Source organism: Trachurus trachurus, assembly GCF_905171665.1.
Source record: "Trachurus trachurus genome assembly, chromosome: 4".
Lineage (NCBI taxonomy): Eukaryota > Metazoa > Chordata > Actinopteri > Carangiformes > Carangidae > Trachurus > Trachurus trachurus.
In genome coordinates, this window is record NC_139898.1 from 14,865,181 (window position 1) to 14,887,208 (window position 22,028).

At 40.8% G+C, this 22,028-nt stretch overlaps 2 protein-coding genes across 3 annotated transcripts; one reads left to right on the forward strand and one right to left on the reverse strand.

The window, feature by feature from the left end:
* Window positions 1-598: 598 nt before the first annotated feature.
* Window positions 599-16,843, reverse strand: fyco1a (FYVE and coiled-coil domain autophagy adaptor 1a). 2 transcript variants are annotated; one of them, XM_083969468.1, is made up of 18 exons: window positions 16,773-16,843; window positions 15,374-15,488; window positions 14,564-14,670; window positions 13,931-14,056; window positions 13,350-13,456; window positions 12,853-12,996; window positions 11,909-12,002; window positions 9,289-11,793; window positions 8,907-8,999; window positions 7,955-8,073; window positions 7,706-7,873; window positions 6,660-6,812; window positions 6,245-6,474; window positions 5,499-5,652; window positions 3,819-3,911; window positions 3,495-3,705; window positions 2,676-2,785; window positions 599-2,434 (listed from the first exon to the last, which is right to left on the reverse strand). In XM_083969468.1, the coding sequence occupies exons 2-18, from the start codon at window positions 15,432-15,434 to the stop codon at window positions 2,359-2,361; spliced, it is 4,551 nt and encodes a 1,516-aa protein (XP_083825594.1). In that variant the 5' UTR covers window positions 15,435-15,488; window positions 16,773-16,843; the 3' UTR covers window positions 599-2,358. The 2 variants fall into 2 exon arrangements, with proteins under 2 accessions (XP_083825594.1, XP_083825593.1); XM_083969467.1 differs by having other exon boundaries at window positions 15,374-15,485; window positions 16,773-16,842.
* A 704-nt stretch (window positions 16,844-17,547) lies between these two features.
* xcr1a.1 (chemokine (C motif) receptor 1a, duplicate 1) lies at window positions 17,548-19,055 on the forward strand (the record flags this gene model as incomplete). Its single annotated transcript, XM_083970107.1, has 2 exons — window positions 17,548-17,584; window positions 18,049-19,055. The coding sequence occupies 2 exons, from the start codon at window positions 17,548-17,550 to the stop codon at window positions 19,053-19,055; spliced, it is 1,044 nt and encodes a 347-aa protein (XP_083826233.1).
* Window positions 19,056-22,028: the final 2,973 nt, after the last annotated feature.

Consider the following 22,028-nt stretch of genomic DNA (forward strand, 5'->3'; position numbering starts at 1 on the left):
TTCTCTTTTATTTTGAAAAGGAAAGCCAACTCTCACTTTAACCTGTACGCTTTACGGCTGAGTGGACGTTTGTGTGTGCACCATAGTACTGTGTATGGTGTAACGATTTTTAACAAATGCATCCCTCTGCCTCCCTGTGTCGCCAAATACACACGCAACATTTAAACTTGTGTTGACATGAACACAACATCTAAACTTGTGTTACATGAAGGGACTCATATGCCACCAAATCATAACAGAGCAGCAGATTCAGCACAGGACTTTTTGTTTTAAACTGACGACTTATGGAATAATACATACACTTCTACAGCTTTTATTCCCCATATTTGTTATCAGCTGCTATTAACTATTTATGTTGTTGTTTTTGTCCTTGTGTACTATCAAAATCATAAAGCAATAACAACCCTCCACCCCTTTGGGTGTAAATTTAGAAAAGAGGTTTAAGTAGGGAAACACAACAGCTTGTGTGCTGTGTCTTTGTGTTGACATCTTTGTTGATGTCAGCGAGGTGAAACACAGACATAATGTGCTGATCTTTTTCTGACATTCTGAGTTGTCAGACACAAATTCAAACGCAGTCATGTTAGTGGATGTCAGAGGCATCATCACTCTCTCATTTTATTCATGTTTACTGGGTGTTTGACTTGTCTATTACACTGTGTACTCATAGTGATAATCTGCGCACATTTTATTCCACTAGAAATATTCGTTCAAAAAGAGCAAGTAGAAAAATCTATCCCTGTGTGAATTCTTTGACAAAGATCATGTAAACTTAACAGGATTTATATTGTTTTTAACAATGTATAAAATAATTATCACAAAGTGCAGCTCTGTAGAGAAAATATGAGGCTTTGCATACAAATTGCATCAAATTACACCCATCACAAATATAAGAGATCTGACTGTGGAACAAACAGATCTCCACAAAAGCAGCATAGAGATAAGCCCTTGCTTCATTAACGAGAAGGTCGTGTCCAAAGGTGATGAAGCTTGGTTTTTGTTTTCTTATTGCTTTGAGATAAAAAACAAAAAACAAAAAGAAAAAGCAATAAACCGCAAAAAATATTCCAACCCATTTCATCACTGAGGGTAAGAGAAGCAGGAGCGTTACCTAAGCATGTGACAAAATGATTACAGTGTTTTTAAAATGAAAAGGAGATAAAGGAGATAAATCATTTCAACTTAATGTAACTGAAATAGACTTGTGCATTTTAGATTGTATTTTTAAATGTCTATGAAATTAAGTTTCTACAGATTAGTGCTAAATCATGCCATGAATCCTGTTCAGGAAAAAATATACAGCTACAAATGAAAACTAATTCCTGACAATTAGAGTTAATAGGCACTTTAAAGTACAGAAGCTCATTAGGTGACATTAAGTACAGGCACACTGCTTCATTGGGTCCTATGAACTGGATGGAAAAAGCTGGTGTGCAGGTATCCTGACGCAGGAAGTAAGACGGCAGTTTTTCTTCTGTAATTTTTTGTTTGTTTGTTTTTTGTTTTTTTGTTTTCCAAAAAGAATAATTTAGGACATGCTACCAGTGAAGGACAGTTTTTTGTCCCACTCCTGAGGTTTGCACAAAGTGCATAAGCAAAGACTATATTTTTCCAGGCCAGATATTGGTTAATTCGTTGTTTCTTTCCTGCACTGGCACAGTGCAAATATGTTCAGACAATTCAATTAATAACCAACCAACAAACTACTTCGCTGCACTTCTTCTTCTTCATTCTCTGTCAATTTTAACGTAAGGATTACACAAAAGCTGAAACATTTTAAACTGGCCAAGTGTTAAAAAGAAAATGCAAATCTTTCTGGGTCTTCTTTGACAACTTTTGGAGATAAACATTTGATATTTGAAAACAGTCTAATATCAAATTTCATATTGCTAGTGTTACCTGCAGTGATCTGCATCCCCTAAAGTGACAGCATTGGGAAAAGAGAGGCCAAACCAAAGGATCAACAAAAAATGACAGCAAGAAACAACAAAATTACACAATTTCTTTAAATGAACCACTCATTAATTTAAATCTAGCTAAAATAGAGGTACATACTTTACTTGGTATATTTTTTTAAAAATATATATGATACATTGCATAAAGTTTTGTCTTGGTAAAACCTCTTTGATTTTGTTGACCACTCTTCACTTTTGCTACAGTTAAAACATGAGCACACCTCAAAACATAAAAACCACAGAGTTAAATAATACAGAAACATTTCTGAAAACACAAAATACTTGGGTAAAAACGTGTTTGGGGTAAAATTCAAATCAATTAAAAACAGTCAATGAATTGCCTTCATCTGCAGTCTCTCTGAAGCCAGAGTGACATCACAGAGTGCCTCTGTGTTATCTCTCTTCAGGGAAAGTCACTACCGTCATAGATTACGGGTTTCTCCATGGTCAGGTGGTAGAAGACTTTCTTGGAGATAAACCTGTTGGAAGAGGGTTTCTGATCAAAGGAGTGCAATCCAATTATGGGAAGCTGAGCCACAACAGAGAGCTGGGTTAAAGGACAAATGCATGCACCCATGCAGGCACACACACACACAAATGTCCACTAGTGGCAGTGATGATCAAGAAAATGACAGTTTAAATATCTCAGTTATCACAAGCTTCTCTCGCTCTGAGAGAAAAATCAGTAGAAAGAGACTATACTGTGTCAGGGCTTCGTACCGTGAGAATGAGTTGTCAAAGATGAGTGTGTAGAGGCCGGGGTGACGGACTTTCAGCTGGCCCTGAATTGTCTCTTTATGGGAATTGCAGCGGGTCAGCGGAATCAGGACCTGAGAGCAGAGCAGGGACATTGGTCTGAAATGAAACTCAGAACAGTCAAGAATTTTCCAGAGGTTGTCTGATAAATCACCTGACTGTTTCATCTAAAATATCATCTCTAATTCTTTTTTTATTTTGTATGGCATTTATGTTACCTTACATAACCCCTTTACCTTCAGGCATCAAGTATAAAATCATCATATGAAATATAATCGTCACATAAAACCATCAGAAGTATAATACGATGTCCACACAAAAAGGAGATAATATCAGAGGAGAGAGGGCATGGGAATCAAAAGATCAAAACATGTTTAAATACCCTGACATTTTAAGTGCAGGCTGTGAACCTCACCCTGCTGAGCAAGGCTGCCAACCTGCAGTGTTTTTCCACAGTCCACAGTAGGGGCCGCCCATTAAAGCCAGTGTTGGTGATAACTCCTTATTATGGCTTTTGAGTCATCTTCTATCACAGCAATTTCCAACCAGTAAAAAGCCTTTCCTTCAACCTTGTTTGCAACCTTTAATTTGAAATGACGTAACATTACCTTTGGTATTCACCTCCCTGGTCTCTTCTGGCAGCAGATGTACTAGAAGCTAATGAGGTCAAGGTTTCCCCACATGCCTCCATACTGTTTACTCCAACTAGCCCCGTCAAGTTAAAGAGGGTTGGCAGTAGTTCTTACCGTGTAAACGTAAAAACAGACACACTGAAGCATCTACCTTTGCTTGCTCCACCTGAGTGTCCATGGACTCCCGGTAAACCACGCTGAAGGAGATGCTTTTAGGCTCAGAGGAAAACATCCAGCTGATGGTTGGCCCACAGTCGCCCATAGCAACGGTTATCACGCTATAACAGCTGGACTTGATGAAGAGTTCCCTGGAACCGTCGCCAAACTGGGAGATATCATCAATGCTGAGGGGAACAGCCATCCTAGAATGAAAATACAATACACTGTAAGATGCATTAAAGTGGCATTAATTCAACAAACACCAAGGTGAGTTAAAAATAGCACATGTGAGAAATATATCGAAGTAAACACTCACGTGACCTCTCCTGATTTGAGAAGGTTGATCTCTGAATCCTGAACGGTGGGGACATGCTCCTCAGGGTCATCAGGGGTCACATCTCCTGTGCCGCTGCAAAAATCAATACAAGAAGCATCTTATTTTCAAGTTATGAGAATCTTAATTGGCCACAATGATGTAATGACTCTGAACAAAACTCTGTCTTCACCATCAGAGAGCAGTGCATCTTAAAAAAGCCGAGTGTCCTGGTGTAGCCCACACAGAACAGCACTCCAAACATTTCAGTGATCTGCAGAGACCACGCAGCCATCTGATTAACATACTTATCAGGAGACACTCCTCTGATGATATCGTTGGGGAAATGAGGACATGAATACTTCAGAGTCAGGACTGTGTGTTTGAAACGGATGAAGAAGTTTACCCAGTGATTACCACCCATGCATTTTAATTGACAACACGAGCAAGTTTGAAAAAGTTTGGCCCCATTCACTTAATTTCAATTAATCACTATCTCAGTTTCCTCACTGAGCTACATCTTTGTACGTTCTACAAGACGACAGTCTAGGAAACCTGCTTTTCACAAATCATATATTTCTGCACGGATGTAACAAAGCCCATGAAGGAGTTCTGCGGTGCTGTTTTTAGTAAGTTCATCAGTAAAAAAACAAAAACATTTAAATCCCTAATTGCAATTTACCACCTGCTGAAGGCAAAGACATCTGACAGGACCCTCTGAAGCTTGAGGTGCACTGTGAATATGAGGGAGGGTTGACACAAAGGAAACAAACAACTCAAACTGCATCTAATTTTCTGCAATCAAATGAAACGTAGCGGGCAGTTACCTCCAAACTTTGAGAGCGCTGAGGATTTTAAAGACAAACTCAAGACCTCAGGACAAACTCTGTGGCTTTTACTTGAATTTCTAGTTAATAAATCTTCATATTTTCAGCTGTTTTAGTGGCATGACCTGTGATTTTCATTTACCGGTTTATTTTTCTAATAAAACCTACTTTTTGTTTCTGGTTTTCTTCACACATCGTCTCTCGTTTAACATTCTATTATTTTATCTTAATAATTTATCTTTGTAAAATTATATTATATATATATTATATTAATAATATCTTTGTTTCCTGTTGTTATTGTTTTTTTGTTTTTTCTTGATAACATTGTCATTTATTGCTCTGTGCATGGATGGGGACTTTTTTTTTTATTGCTTTTGTTCTGTAAGGAATATAGTGTTACTTTCTTTGGATGAAAAGTCCTATTCAAATTAAGTCTGAAGTGAAAACAACAGGGCAATCCAGACAAACACCTTTATACATAATATACTTTATACATTTATGCACTACTCATAAACCCAATTCCTATTTGAATATTAATCATCAAGCAATATATACAGTGCAGAATGTATGTTTTCTTCTTATGACGTCCTCTGATGATTGTGCTTTAGGTGGTTGACACTTTTCTTGGTGCAAATGCTTGACCACAAAGGCCTGATATCAACGTGATAGTTTAACACTTGTATGACCTCTCTGGATTCACCTAATGGGTCCAAGGAATTTAGTCACATACCAGGACGCACTGGCATTCATCAATACAAATTGCTTATAATTTAGACTTAGTTTGAATTTGATATTTGCAAAAATATGACAAAAATGTGTTTATCCTTCAGTTCTCTGGGATATGTGCTTCACTCACATATCTAGTGCTCCCGGAGGTCGACGGTCCTGTTCCCCCTCCATGGAGCCTCCTGTTGTCTGAGAGGTGGTGTCACTGTCGTAGACACCGTTCACTTCCTCTTCTGTGATGATATCGAAAGCTCCATCCTCAGATCGGTTGCTGGGGTCAGAGACTGGGAAGAATCGATGGGTGTAACTGATTGCATGACTGAAACACGGTACAGAAAACATCTACAACCATCTTATTCTCATAAGCATTGTGGAAAGTACCAAGTACTGTATGTTTGTTTGTGTGTGTGTGTGTGTGTGTATATATAAACTTACAGCACTAAATGTCCACTCTTCAACATGGTGATGTTCAGACAGTTTGGTACTCAGTAGTTACCACTACATTATTTCAAAAGTACTCATCACACACTGCACTGCACTGTAAAATTTAATCTGTATCTGATGTGGTTGTGACACACACACCCACACTCTCAAGGTGTAAACAGAAGCCACACAGCTGTGACAGGTGTGTATGCAGCTTCTTCCTCTGAATGAAATGTCAACCTCTTCCCTTTTTGTGTACTGCATAAAAAGTTTGTAGTTTCTGTCCCTGTTCCTCAATCTGACAAAGATGGTCTTTTCACTTCTGCTTTCCTGATAACATACAAGAAAAAATGATTGAGGCTTAAAAAACTACAGTGATAACCTCTTGTGCCAGATGGTTGATTTAGCTTATAGCGTTTGGTTATGTGTTGTTTTTCCGCTTGTGCCTCTCACCTGTCACCCTGGGAGTGGGTTTGTATGGGGCTGGTGCAGGAGGTGGTTGAGGTCCCATTACAGGTGGAGGAGGCTGGATATCTGAAGGACTCAGCTCTGCCTCTGTGAACCTCTCCACCACTGCACTGCTTTGGGTGTAACAGTCCCTGCAGCAGCGCTCCTTCTTCCCACTGTGCTTCGTCATCACAAAGTTGTTGCTGCAGTAGTAGCAGAAGATGCGACCACAGAGCCTAGAAAATATAATGTTAACATCGCATATGCTCTTTTGTCACAACAACATACTCCTTGAATGTTGAGTGTGCACAAGTAATGCTTGTCTGAAATAGTTTGAAAATCAAAGTAGAGTACTATAGTATTTATGGACTTGTAAAAGACAGACAGTACAGTAAGGCTCCAATGCCAATTGAAAACCCACCTGCAGTGATGTCGGCGCAGCCACCAGGTGAACTGGCCCTGGCAGTCAAGACAGTGAGTGGCTTCTTTATCCACCAACCACCAGCGCTCCTCTGCTCGCAGTTTCTGCTCAAATTCCAGAGCATCTGACTTCTGCCACAGAGCATCTTTGTCCCTAAAGGAATTAACAAAAGCATAAGCATGGAAGTTTAATACTGTTCTGTGCAATCTGTATAGTTTTCGCTTGAATGAATTCAGCTTTATTGCTGGCTGTTATAACTGTGTTGAACTGTGAAAACACTTGTGCTCAGTATTTCATAGCAGCTACTACATAGAAGGGAGCTATAATAACTATAAAGAAACTGCTCATGATATCTGATATGATTATCTGTGTATATATTTCCATCATCAGGATCCACCCACTTGTCCTGGACTGTGAGTTTGTATATACTCAAATATATAGTATACCATATACTGACTTTGATGTTATACTCTTCACCCTGTTGAAAATTAGCCTCATTTTCCCCAAACAAGACAGCTGAGAAAAACTATGAAAGCACACACTGTACAAGAGCACAAAAGACTGAAATGATGTGGGAACCTCCCGAGGGAGTTGACTGAATTGTATTTGTGTTTCATCCCTTACAGAGTATGAAAGCTTTGTGAACCAAGGAGGAAACAGTGCTGGCTGAATCCAGTGAAGAATGTAACATGAAAGGTGTCATTCTCTTCCGTCTTGTCTCTGTAGCACAGGTGTTGGGCTCGCCGCGTTACTTTTCCTGCTCTCTTTTTTGTCGAAGTCTTTCATTCAGACCTGTTCTTAGTCTACTATGCAGCATTCACATAAGCCTTTTTCCCCTCTTCCTGCTCCTCAGACCTCGTTTTCCAATAGAGTAACAACATCAGAGAACTCTTGCTCTTGCGGGAAGAATCAATTCAAAAAAGCAAGCAACAACCAAACATTGACAAACAAAGAAAACATGAACTTAAACCCTGTTCTTCATTAAGAATCCCTTCGCCTGTTGCACTGACTGCCTCAGTGTGGCTGACGGCAGAGCCAAACCTTACCGGATAAGCTCAATGAGCCGCTCTTCAAGGTTGGTCTTGGTTCTGTTGAGGTCATCGATCTCTGCAGTCATCCTCAGGCACTGGTTTTGCTTGTCAGACTCCGTTGTGTCAAGTTTCTGCTTCAGTTCCTCACACATATTTTGCACAGCCAGGTGCGCTGCTTCAGCACTGAAGAGAATAGACCATGAGTATCTGTCCTTTTTTTTCCCATAAGATATTGTTGAAATGTGTGAGTGGTCATGAACGCACCTGCTTGCTGCATCTTTAAATTGCTGTATCTCGCTTTCACTCTCGCGGAGGGTTGCTTCGGTCTTTGTGATGTGAGCATCCTTCTCGCCAGTTAGCTGCAAGTACTGCTCATTCACAGCCTTCAAGCATGCACAAAAATATCTGTCAGCGTCTGTCAATTTGACACTTGAATTTCATTTGCTTCTGTTCTGAAAGTTACTGTTGAACGCCAATGGTGATGTAAAATCAGTATCTCAAGTGGTCCAACAAAATTCTAATTTCAGAGGTAATATGTATTTCTTGATGAAGAGCCTTCCTTTTTAGAGTAATACATAATGTTTCATATGCATCTTTCAACAGACAGCATACAGAAACACGCTATTCACTAATATCAAACAGAAAGTCCCAGTCAATCTCCTCACTCAAATAAAAAAAAACAACATTTGTAGAAATCATATTATAATCATATTATAATCATCTAAATATGTCAAACGCTGGAGGGCATATGAATGATCAAAGCAATTTCCTGAAGCTATTAATTCTATTGGTGATTTTAAACCTATATTGCATCTATACCTGTAATGGGAATCTAATATATTCCACCATAAAAGACAACTGTTCAAGCAATCAAAGAGTCTCATGCAATCATCATCAACTAATCAACTGGTCGTTATGTTGCATGTAGTAAGTAGTTTCCTACTTGTTTCCTGCAAATAACAATGAAGGTGTTAGGGTCTGTTTCAGGTTATGTTTTGTTTACAATATTGCACTACTGACAGCTACCTATCCACAGTCTTCCCTTAATCATATATGGTTTCCTATAGTCTTGAAAAAGTGAGAACATCACAGGCAATGTATTTTTATGTACAGTACACTCCAGAGACCAAATAACCCATTCTTACACCACCATGTGTGTCCTTATGATATAACTATGAATTATGCCATAACTATGAACTATGAAAGACACACACACCTCTAGCTCAGACACTCTGGCCTGCAAGCTGGAAACGTTCTTCAGCTCCTCCTGCAGCTGGGCTTTCACCTTGTCCAGCTGTTCATTCACATTCTGAAATGGGATAATAACATAGTAAAATGAGAGAATGGAAAAGAAGATATAAACATTTGTACCATACTTCATGGCTTTCCAATCCTGTAGTTATTGTGATACTGAGCTGACAGGACATACAGTAGATCAAAATTGCCATTAGCAAAAGCTAGGATGCTACCATTGGTGTGCATATCTGGATCTAATAAACTATTGTAAAAGGTAATAGAGAATAGAAATTATTTGAAATGACTGTAATAAAAGGCATAATTAAAATTTCTGCAAATCTTAATTTGGCTGCCTGACTCGCCTTCATCTGGGTCTGATGATTCATGTTTTCAGAGCTGATCTGGAACTTGACAGCATCCATCTCCTCTCTGCTGGAGTCCTTGATGCTCTGCACTTGGGTCTTGGCTTTTTGCAGCTGCTCCTGGAGCTCTGTGATAGTCCCTGGAAGTGCCTGCTTCTGTGTCAGCTCCTCTTTTAGTTTGTTATTCTCCAGTCGTAGTTCTGTCATGCAGTCTTCGAGGTGCTCCACCACTTTCTCCAGCTCTTCAATCCTGGCAGTGTCGCCTGCCCAGTGCTCTCTGGCCTCTTCTTTCTCTGCACTCAGTTTACAGATGGTCATTCCCAGCTCTGCCATCTCGGTGTTGGCCCTGTGCAGACCCTCACGTGTCTCATTGTTTTCTAGGACCAGCCTGTCGTTTTCTGCTTTGAGTGTGGACAGCTCTTCTCGAATGGCAGCTGCAGAGATAGCCAGCTCCGCATGGGCAGCTACTTCACTGTCACGCTGTTCAATAAGAGCCTCTTCTTTCTTTTTGCACTCCATCAGGTCTGCTATGTGCTTCTGGTTTAGTTCCTCTGTCTGAGCTTTAAGCTGCTCAGTCAGAGTCCTGAGCTCATCTCTTTGGGCTTGTGTCACCTCGAGTTGTGCTTGAGATTTCAGCTTTTCCTCCCCAGACCTCTGCACCTGCACCCTGAGGTCCAGAATCTCTGCCTGGAGCCTGGACACTTCTTTCATGTTCACCTCCAACTGGCCCTCAACCACAGCCAGTTTGCCTGTCACTTCTTGGTTCTCCTTTACTTGGACAGCGCTCCTCTCCAGCTGAGATTTCTCCATCGTCTGCTTCTCAGAGGTCACCCTTTCGATCACTTCTGTCTGTCTTGCACAGGTCGCTTCTGCATCAGCTTTGGCGGTCTCAAGTTCCTTCTCCCTGGCCTCCAGAGCTTTTAACTTGGACTGCAGCTCATCAAGCTTATTCTCTTTACTCTCTAGCTGGGCCTCTTTGCTTTGGAGCTGCTCTTGAAGACTGGCTTCATTCTTACGTGAAGCTCCTAAATTCTTCTCCAACTCTCCGATCTGCCCGTGAACGCTCTTCAGGTCTGCCTGCATGCGGCTAAGAGCTGCCTTCACGGTATCTTGCTCGTCTCTCAGACTCTGGTTCTCCTGCTCGAGCCGCTTCGACGTGGTGTCTGAGAGTTTTGCAGCCATGGTGGCCCGCTGCAGACCTTCATCCAGCTTGCGGTTCTCCTCACGCAACCGCTTCTCTTTCTCATCCACCGTCACCTTGGTGTCATCCAGCTGGCCTCGAAGCTGTTTCTCAGAGGCCCTTAGAGATGCTAATTCAGCTTCAAGCACTGCTCTGTTGTCTGCCATCTCCTTCTTCAACTCCTCGTTTCTCTTCACAGTCACCAGCAGCTTCTCATTCAGTTCCATCAAGTTGGCACACTGTGTCTTGTAGTCTTCTATCTTTGTTGTGTGTTCTTTGACGTTACCCTCCAGCTCAGACAGTCTTGATGTCAGTTTTTCCCTTTCTGTGTTCAGGCTTTGGTTCTTGGTTTCTAGTTGCTGTAGTGTCTCACAATTGGAGGTTAACTCTGTCTCTTTCTTTTCCACTTGCTCTTTAAGTGTTTTAACTTCTGCTTCTAAAGTTTCCCTCAAGCCACTAATGTTCTTTTGCATTTCGTCTTTATCTTCTTGCGCCATCCTCTTCACCACCTGCATCTCTTTCTCATTCTCTTCTAGACATCTTTGGAGGTCCTGCAGCTGCCTTTGTAGATTGTTTGCTTCCTTCTCTCTCAATGACAAGGCTCCCTGCAGCTTGTCAAGGGCACTACACTGCTCTTCCACCTTCACCTCCAACTTGGCTTTCTCCTCAGACAGAGATGTCACTAATGCTCCAACTTTTGCTTCACTGTCCTTTGCAGCTGCCCCTTTGACCCTCAGGTCTTCTTCCAGCCTTTCTGCCTGCCTCTTCTTGTCTTCTGCCTCCGCCACAGCTTCAATCTTCCCTTTTTCTGCTTCTTTCAACCTGTCCAACAACTCATGTATCTTTTGTGCAGAATCAAAGTAGCTGGCTGCCTGCTGCCCCTTCTCACTCAGAACCCCATCCAACTTGGCCATGAGTTCTATGTTCTTCCCCTCGGCAGCAAACAACTTGTCTTGGAGCAGGTGGTGCTCAGCCTCTGTGGCTTTTTCCCTTGTTTTGATTGCTTCCAGCTCTCCGGACATGGCTGCTTCTCTCCCCTGAAAAGCCTTGAGTTCTCCTTGCAAGCCCCGCTGCTCCTCCTGGGCAGCAAGGGACACATCCAGCTGCCTCTGGAGCTCCACCACTACACGCCTGAGCTCAGAAGCCTCCTCGCCTAACTGCTGCACCTTATCATGGAGTTCCCGCTGCTTCAACTCTGACTGATCCAGCTCTAGACGAAGGTCTTCAACTGTGCTGGCATCTTCAGTGCAGGCAGGCAGGGACTCATTAAGGTCATTCAGCAGACTCTGTCCATAGTCAGGGCTACCGGGGAACTCAGGTGCTTGCTAGACAGTTGTAAGAGCAACCAGAGGAAGGGAAGGAAGGAAAGAATATTATGTAATAGTAATTTTCAAATCATGGTGAAATGAAAGGACATCTTTAGAAACACAGGTCAGTTACCTGAGAGTAGGTACTGGCAAGGCTGTTAATGCTGGAACTGCGACTGGGTGGTTTCCACATGTGGCCGGGTGAGTTTGCACTTCCCAGTGTTCGCCTGTTGATTAAAAAAAAGAAAAGCGACACTGAAAACACTGGTATATATCACATCCTGACTAAACCCAGAGCCAGTACAAAACAAAGGCTATACAAAACAGTTCTTCTTTAACCAGGTATTAATGATTTAGATATCTGCAAGACTTAAAGGTATAGTTCACCCAAAATTCAAATTTCTCACTCATTATCAAACTCATTATTTACTCACCCTCATGTCAACTAAGAGCTGTGAGAATTTTCAGAGTCCTCCGTGCCTTCTCTGAGTTACGGGGGCGTCCGCGCAGCAGTATTTGTCCATATAATGTTAGTGAATGGATACCACTTTTCTTCGTCCAAAAAGACACACCAAAAAACATCCAAATACCTCCATACTGCTTGTCTGTAATGTCCCTCTTGTATTGAAGCCCCGACATGAGAAATTGTTCCGAAAAATATTAAATAAGTATATGTTTTAAGCTTGTTTGTAGCTCCCAGTGTCTCAGTTCACTGCACTGCCTGTGTCTGTGCAAATCTCGCGTGATTTGCACTGACCGGCGGAACAATTTCTCATGTCGGAGCTTCAGTACAAGAGGGACATTACAGACGAGCAGTATGGAGGTATTTGGATGTTTTTTGGTGTGTCTTTTTGGACGACGAAAAGTGGTATCCATTCACAACCATTATATGGACAAATACTGCTGCACGGACCCCCCCGTAACTCAGAGAAGGCGAGGACTCTCACAGCTCATAGTCGACATGAGGGTGAGTAGATATTGATAATGAGTGAAATTTGAATTTTGGGTGAACTATCCATTTAATCATAGTTTTCATTCGCTCTATATGTTTTTTTCGAGATTTCTCACATTGATTACCTCGCAAAAGTGGGCCAGGAGGCATCAAGATCATGTCCTCTGGAGGCCACATCAAACTGGACCTCATTGAGTTCATACAGGTGGTTGATGATATCAACACTGAGGTGGGGCTTCAGGAAGGGGCTTCTTACATAGTACCAGTCACTGTGGGAAAGGAGAAGAGGATGTGGTCAAATTAACACATACATGTACTGTAGTGGAACAATTAGGGAGAAGTTCAGTCTCACACACTGACCATTGACCCCTTCAGCTCAAAGGGGGGAACTGGTTACTCAAACAAAAGGTTTAGAAATTTGTCAGTAATATGGAAATAACCTTTGACATCAAATAACAGTAATGACCCCTTTTAAGTTAAGATTCTTCTCCATGCAGTCCAAGGCGTATCTACAACACACCTGTTTTGACTTCTGGTAAATCATTGCAAATGTAATGCTTCTTAATATTTAAACCACTGTTTATATTTCACCACTGACTTCATTAGTCTGTGACCGTTTTACCTGGTGACTCTCTGGTTCATCAGGCACTGCTGTAGTGTGTCAGCCAGTCGCTGATGTACAAGGGAGTAGCGAATAAATGCTCTTCCCTTCCCTAGAGATGTCTTCAGCTATCAAAGCAGAGGAAGATGTTGTTTTATACATTGTTTTTAGACAGTGTTTACATCACAGTCACACTCCAGAGATATTCCAGACACAAAAAAATCATGTAAACCCTAACTAATTATTTGATTATTTACTGCTTAATTGTTGGAACAAACAAATGACACATTCAACCTAAACTACAACAGAAATGTTCATAAAGTGATGCTGAACACATCCAATCAATCACTAAATATTCAAATCAAATACAAGGATGCAACACATCAGTACCAGGATTTAGAAGTAATTTCTTGTGTTTTAAGTGTTTTAAAAAGCAGTACTTTGTGTTGTGTCTCTACAATAACAAAATGAGAAAGAAAATTATCATAAAAAAAGTTCTGTGTCTTTTTGAAGGAGGAAATACATAATAGAGGAAATAGATTCTTTCTACTTTCTGGTGGTTTGGTGGTTATCTAAAATTAATGCAACAAGAATCTTCATACTTCAGTGATGGATTTGACAAAGCGGATCCCATCATTGGCCCCTTTTATTTTAGCCAGACAGTCAGTGAAGTAATCCCAGTAGTCCTTCTTTGTACCGAGAAACGTGGTTTTCTCCTTCTGGTCAAACTGAGAGAAAGACACATGTGGTTACTTATGGATTCTTATTTGAGGCAGGAGATACTCTTTAGGGATAACATTTTAAGAAAAGCAAGAATTTTGAGTTTCCTCTTAAAATGTCTTTTATCAAGCATCTCAAAAATGTGTAATAATCAAATGACAAAATAACTGATGATGCTAGACTCTATTTTGAGAGCATTTATAATAAGTAATAAAGGACTTTTACTACATCCCAGAGTGCCTCGGACCTTTCAGTTTTGGACTGCCTGTATATTTTTTTGACAACTTACCTGTACCAGGACAGTCTCCATGCTGTTTTTTTTTTAAATCTTTGATCCTACTCATCCTTTGTCCTCGAAAAGCACCTGAGTGGTTTACTGACCTCATTCTTACCCAGGACAGCACTCACATTTATTTTTTCTATTTTTCATTTATATTGTTTATTTTATTTCAAACTACTGTTGTCTCACTTGAAAACACATTTTCACACTCACAAAGAAGAATTGAGATTCCTACCTGTAGCAGGTACTCAAGTTTGTAGGAGAATTTGTGCAAATTGGTACTGTCATCTGTGATTGGCTCTCCACTTTCCCTGTACTCCTTCGCAAGCTCTGCAACGGCCTCTGAAATTCACAGACATGAGTTCAAGAAAGAGTAAATACTTCTGAAATAACAAGTAACACCAATATTAACCTTAGAAAAACATTTAAAATGTATTTTAACATCTAGGGGTGATGTAGTTAATACTCTAGTACTGTCATCAGGGACACAGGAAACAGGAAAACAGGAAACAATATTACATTAGAAAGATCCACTGGGAAAAGGAATAGGTAGAAATTCTTGATCTATTTCCAGTGCACTTTGATCTCTCCGGTGCCTAAATCCCCAACTTTTCTCATTGTTTTTTTTCCAGTGCCACCCTCTCCATGCACAGCCACACATCAAAAACTTGCCTCGTATCCATCGTAAAAACTGGAAGGACACCCGTGAGGGGTGCAACCTTAGCACGCACTGTCTGTCTCGCTGCATGCTGACAGATGCTTCCACCACACCCTTACTAGACAAACATGAGGTCAGATGTATGTTTTTTCCAAATTATTTGATGAGCATCAGAGGTAAAATAGTTCCAGGCTTGAAAATTGTACTCTCAGACTTGACGAAGAGACTGAGGTCATGACATCACGGTAAACCTCCCTGACTCCTCTTTTTCTGCTCTTCAGTCACACCATGTCAGCCAACAACTGCCTGTTGCCGGTCTATTCAGCACACGCGCGCACACACACACACACACACACACACACAAACACACACATAAAGCTGGCGTACCATGCAGATCTCGGATAATCCTCTGGAGTTGGCTCTCCCCTACGGTAGCCCCAGTAGCCATGGCCCCACCGCTCTCTCCCTGGCAACCAGGGGTCACAGGGTCACATACAGTCTGCTGAATCAGAGAATCAGAATCAGACAGGAACAAAAGACTCACATGAATAGTCAAACATACTCTCTCATGCATGGGCAAACTTATACACTAAAATGTGCTAAACATTGATGAGAGTTTTTTGACAACTATGTTGACAAGCTCTGTGCAGAAAGTGCACAAGTCTCTTGTACATGAAAGCCGGTCTGCCAGAGGTACATTGGTCACATACAGTTTGACCTCCATGACCTGTGTAATGTAAAATGTCTCTCTCCACATTCTGATCTTCTGACTACCACCTATTGTTCAACTGTAACCCTTTATTCCTATCTGCCATTTGATGGATCTTTGTTTCTGTAACATTCAATCAGTACATTTTGACATAACTGCAACAGATGAACGTTTCTGAACTGATGATTTACTTAAGGGTTAGATGGGTTTCTTTGATTTGTTTTTTGACAAGTAATTGTATCACTGTAGGAACAATAAGTTAAATATCCTGCTTCTACCTAGGTAAACCTAGGAGTTATTCTTCACTGAAATCTACCTTCATTACCCATGTTGCAAATAGTATCAGACATAATCTCCTCTGCAAAATCGTAAAATTGTAAAGTGCTGTTTCCACTACGTTCATAAAATACCAAAGTATTACAGCTAAGATTACCATGGAGTGAGGTCACCACACTTCACAAGTAAAACATAAAATTATATCACAGTGTGTTTATAGCCGATACCACAGGATATTATGTAGGCGTTAGCGTTAACTCCTGTAACCTCTTGTAAATGAGGAAGTAAACAAAGCAGTTCACAAACAGGCCCGTGACTGTGTATCACCTGGTATCACCTAAAAACAACGGTGTCAGTATGGGTTTGCTGTGGCAGTGGTAGGCTGACACTCTCCATATAAACACAGAAGCATTCACACTGTGGTTAAAGTTAAACTTCGTCTCATGTTACGTTTGACGTTGGATTGGTTAAGCTAACAGCTAACATGCTATTTAACCAGGAGTTGTGAAAACCTCAATAACGGTTATAAAACGCTAACTATCTGCCCTGACAGTGATAATAATACTTTTGATACGTCTACGAAACACAAATAAACAGACAACCTGTCAGTTTACGTTTCAACAGACGACAGTTTGTGTCTTCTTAAGTTTAGACCTTGATAAGTTACTGACCACTGGACACATATATTTGAACAGAACACGGAACAACCGTGACAACAGCGTCGCAAAACATCTTAGAGAATATTAAATGTTTCTAGGTAGCTGAAGGTAGAAAAAGAAGAAAATAATAACTTTGACATACTTTTAGTGGTATTATTCAAGCCCATAACAACCCAGGACGTTTGTGCGTGCAGACACACTTGTTGTGTCTTTGTTGAGTGATTGACGCGGTCTCGTCCACTCACAGAGCGACTCGTAGCCCTCGGACCAATGGCTGCGAGGCTGGTAGGCGGGACCAAGCGACTGTAGTTTGGTTGCCGCAGCAGAGTAAACAGAGGTGTCATGTGATCTATGACAAAGGTTGCGTGTCCCAGTTTTTTGTGGTGGATTTGTTCCCCTCACAGCTGTGCGGATCTGGCTCTTATGATTCGTGAGGCGGTTTGTGTATTTCATGGTAATATTGTAAGCAAATAATAGCATGGAAGACATGACCTTCACCATAGCCAACCATGTTACATGACAATATGTTTAGTTTGTTAAGTTGGAGGCCAGGAGTTTTCAGTGTCTCTGGTATCAATCAATCAATCAATCAATCAATCAATCAATCAATCAATCAATCAATCAATAAACCAACCAATCAATCAATCGATCTTTTTTCTATCTATCTATCTATCTATCTATCTATCTATCTATCTATCTATCCGTCTGTTGAGAAGCCTGTTTGTTGAATTTCTGTTCAGAATCAGTCTATCCAGTTATGTAAGCTGACAGACAGTTGCAATTTCGACCTTGCTAGAGGTGGGGCCCTCGTCATCAGTCAGTAGCCTACCAGGAACCGAAAACACAACCTGAAATAATTAAAAACACCCTCTGTGGAGTTCTCTTTAGCTAGGCTACTGTATGAAAGAGAGGAAGCAATGCATCTAACAACAAATCAGTCCCATCAAACAGAAGGTAAGTTGTTTTTGGTTTTTGGTTTTTTTTGCTTTGTCTGTGTTTTATCTCTTTCTTTAGGATAGCCTACTATTTCCATAGAAATTTGACATTTGATTTTTTGACAGACACTTTTATCCAAAGCACTGAAGAAGAAGACTTTGGCACTAATCTATTCAATAAGTGCAAGGAAATCAGACAGTGAGAGCACAGCAAGTGCTAATTAAACATGTGTTAAGGATGTTAGAAAGAACTCCCAGGAGTCTTCAAGAGATTCCTGAGGATAAAGAGAGATGCCGCTGCTCTGACAGTGTTCGGTAGTTTTTTCCACCATCAGGGAACTACAGAGGACAGTCTGCTGTGTGCATGGTTGGCAATGCCAAACAACCCTCAGTCGCTCTGTCATTGCAAAGCTGAGATTAATCACGGCCAAAAGGCCCCCTACACGAATGCACATGTATACTAATGCTATATTTATTTTCTAGGCCCCAGATCAACAGCAACGAATGCCAGTTTTTATGACTATGACTATGAAGATGAAGTCTGTGAAAAAGGCGATCTGGTCAAATTCGGATCCATCGCCATCCCCATTTTCTTCTCTGTTGTGATTTTGCTGAGCCTCACAGGGAACATCCTTGTTCTTGTAATTCTGGCTTTGTACGAAAACCTGAAGTCCCTCACGAACATTTTCATCCTCAACCTGGCCATCTCTGACCTCGTCTTCACCACTGGTCTCCCTTTCTGGGCCATTTACCACATCAAAGGATGGGTGTTTCCAGAGCTTCTATGCAAAATTGTGCGTTTTGTCTTCTACACAGGGTTTTACAGCAGCATCCTCTTCTTGACCGTCATGACCATCTACAGGTATCTACTTGTGGTCCACCCTCTCTCTGACCTGAGCACACCAAAAGTCAGCACTGTCATTTTTCTGTCTATCCTAATGTGGATCATCAGCATTGGAGTAGCTATGCCCTCTTTGCTCTACAGCTCTCTCACCACAATCCACCACAAGGATTACCACTCTGTGGGCTGCGAATATCAAACCCTCATGTGGAATAGAATTGCCGTCTCCCAACAGAATAGTTTCTTCTTGGTCGCTTTTGTGGTGATGGGTTTCTGCTACACCCAAATACTCTGGCGAATCACAGGAGCAAGATCCCGCACAAAGAACAGAGCAGTGAAGTTGGTCTTCTGTATTGTTGCTGTGTTCTTCATTGGCTGGGTGCCATACAACGTGGTCATCTTTCTGAAGGCTTTGGCTGACAATTTGGTGGCACCGTTTGATGACTGTGAGTTGAGCATCCAGCTTGATTATGCGTATTATGTTTGCCGACTCGTTGCTTTCTTCCACTGCTGTCTGAACCCTGTCCTTTATGCTTTTGTTGGTGTGAAGTTTAGGACTCATTTGAAGTCTATGTTCAGTCGGCCAAAGCCAGTGGAGGAGCAGCAGGTTAGATCACAGAACCTCATTTCACTTGGAACAATGTACTAGTTGTGCATCAATGATGAAAAAAGCATTGTTATGTATGTTGGTTAGGATCCACCTGGTTCATATATTGCAAAGTAAAATGTGACTCTAATGTCATGTTGTGTTTTTCATGATGATGTGGAAATATTAATTATTTACTGTAAAAGCAGAGCCATATATGCTCACATTGGTAATTATGTTTAATTAAAATTCAAAATGACTTTTCACTTATTAATGTATTACTTGCTTTAATTTTTGTTCTGTAAATTCCATTGGATGTTTCATCACACAGAAAAACTAAATACAGTTTGCTTACTTATGTTTCCATGTTAGTAAATAGTCAGATTTTCATGTTCAGTTCATGTTTACATTATGTTCAGTTCTAAAATTTAGCTTGTGTTTAAGTAGATTCAAAACAATCATGGCAAGTTGTCACAATGGATGAGCTGCATTTCTTAGTCTCTTTATGCAATAAAATCAACTAATTAGTCAGGAGCCTTGACATTATGTCCATAAACAGCAATATGTATTACCAGCAATCTGCATGGATCATGTTGTCATTCTATGTACTTTTAATTTATATCTCTTTCTTCCTCTCTGCACTGAGCACTTATGTATTTTTTTTGTTGTATTTTATTTCCTCTGTATTTGGTTTTATGTAAAGTGTCCTTGAGAGCTGTAAAAGCACTGTATAAATAAAAAAATGTATTATTATTATTATATGTTAAAATTAAATAAAATGTTTTTTTCATATGTAATCTTTATGTTCATGTGTCTTTGCTGATTTTAGCATTACTGTAAAAAGACACTCCCCCTACACACACACACACACACACACACACACACACACACACACACACACACACACACACACACACACACACACACACACACACACACCACAGGCACAAACTGAAAATAATCTTTCTTGAGAAAGACTGGAAATAAGGAAGCAATACTGTTGAAAACCAACAAACTGGGCGGTGTTTAGCTCACCCGGTAGAGCTGCCGCCCCATGTTGAAGCTACAGTCTTCACTGCAGGCAGCCCTGGTTCGAATCCCGCATCGGGCAGCCCTTTCCTGAATGTCATTCCCCCTCTCTGCCTCCCCATTTCCTGTCTCTCTTTCTCCACTGCTATCAATTAAAGGCAATAAAAGCCCCCAAAATATACTCATAAAAACAAAGTCACAAAGTATGTGACAGATCTTTGATCAGAGGTCAAGGGAAACTGTTTTGTTAATCATTTCACTGAAGCGTGTAGATAGGTTCAGCCCCGTCTGATCCTCATTCGGCAAGGAGTTATTCTCTAGTGCACATTACATACCTAACTGTCCTGGAAGGAGCGGTCCTATCTGCTGAGAGAGTCACAGGATTTCTTATGACAGAAATCACAAAAAACTGAGAAACAGAAATTCTTCCTTCTTTTCATCGAGAGTTCAAGTTTCTGGACATTGTAAAAAAGTATTTTGAGGTAAGAGTAGAGTCATTCCTATCATTGTATCTTGATCATTTGCCACTTAAGTCTTAAAGAGTTTAAAAAGTTTGAATTTGAATGAAACTGTTGGATGGATCTCTAAAATGTTAGTTAGTTATATATAGAGTAGAGTCATTCCTATCACTACTTGATAATTTGCCACTGAAAGCAGAAGTAGCCTAAGCGATATTTTTGTGTTAATATAAGTAGTTATATCTTCCGACGGCAATCACTAACATAGAGTGTTTGGTCTGAAACACGGGTCTGTCAGTCACTCTGCTCTGCTCTGAGCCGAGGAGAAAACTTTTCTTGTATCCTACAAACTTTATCCAATGAGGAGAGAGAACGGCATGAAGGGCTGTGTGTGCAGCCAAGGGATGTGCGTGAATGTGGTGACGTAGGGACGAGGACCAATAGATCTATGACGAGGGCGGGGGCTGCTAACTCCGAAACTGTTGGATGGATCTCTAAAAAATTAAGTTATTTATCAGGGTGTGGATTTTAATTGTGTTTTGATGCCTTTTGGAGACATTTTAAAAGACAAATTTCTGTGGTGCGGATTAGCTCAGTGGGTAGCACAGGTGTTCCATGCTATTGCCCTCTCTGCGGGCGGCCCCGCATTCGGTGGCCCTTTGCTGCGTGTCATTTTCCCTCTCTCTGCCTCCATTTCCTGTCTCTCTCAACTAATCTGTCAAGGCAAATAGCCCCACAAATTTCTGTTTTTTTTCTTTTTGTTGTTGTTGTTGTTGTTGTTGTTTCTATTATACAACAGAAATAATCACAAACATTTCACATTTTGATTGACTTCTGAATTCTATGTGGTTTTCTAGATGTGGTTGTGGATCTTGATTGGCCTGAACCTTATCACAAAGGTGCATGGATATGCAGAGGCACCCTTCCCAACGGCATGTGAATCAATGTCACCCGTGCATCACACCTCTATTGGTCAGCTTGCTACTCCCCAACAGACTCCGTCTCCCTTTGAGATCACTTTAAAACATGGGAAACAGACAGAGCCAGTCACAGGTAAAGACACACCCTCATTTTAGCAAAGGTTTCATTATTCTGTTCCTCCATCTTCTCCCTGACAAACCATCCAACCATTTTTCAGTTATTCTAGGAAACAACGTCAGATCATTCCGTGGGTTTATGTTGGAGGCTCGAGAAGGAGACACTGGTCCTCCTGTTGGACAATTTATCTTGATTGAGCCGGAAACTACTAAATACGAGGAATGCAGTGGATCACCAGTGAGTACCTATCCCTTCCATCATCATTAAAGCCACTGAAGTAAAAGCATTGGATTCAATTTACAAATTGAGTGTGAATTCATAGTCAAAGTCATGACACTTGAATGTTGTTGTGTTTTTTTTGTGTGTGTGTGTCTCCTTAGTATTCAGCTGTTCGTCAGGTAAATAATTGGCGGAAGAATTCTGTGCAGGTTAACTGGACGGCACCAGCAGACATACATCATATCACTTTCAGGTTTCTTTTCAAGTATTTATACACTTTGACTAATGTCTA

Excerpts from the sequence above, each read along its gene's own strand:
- fyco1a (XM_083969468.1), bottom strand. The coding sequence starts at position 15,434 with ATGGCTACTGGGGCTACCGTAGGGGAGAGCCAACTCCAGAGGATTATC. Across the intron at positions 11,794-11,908 it reads TTGCCAGTACCTACTCTCAG|CAAGCACCTGAGTTCCCCGG; the intron begins GTAACTGACCTG and ends ACAACTGTCTAG. Across the intron at positions 2,435-2,675 it reads TTTGACAACTCATTCTCACG|GTTTATCTCCAAGAAAGTCT; the intron begins GTACGAAGCCCT and ends CTCTTCCAACAG.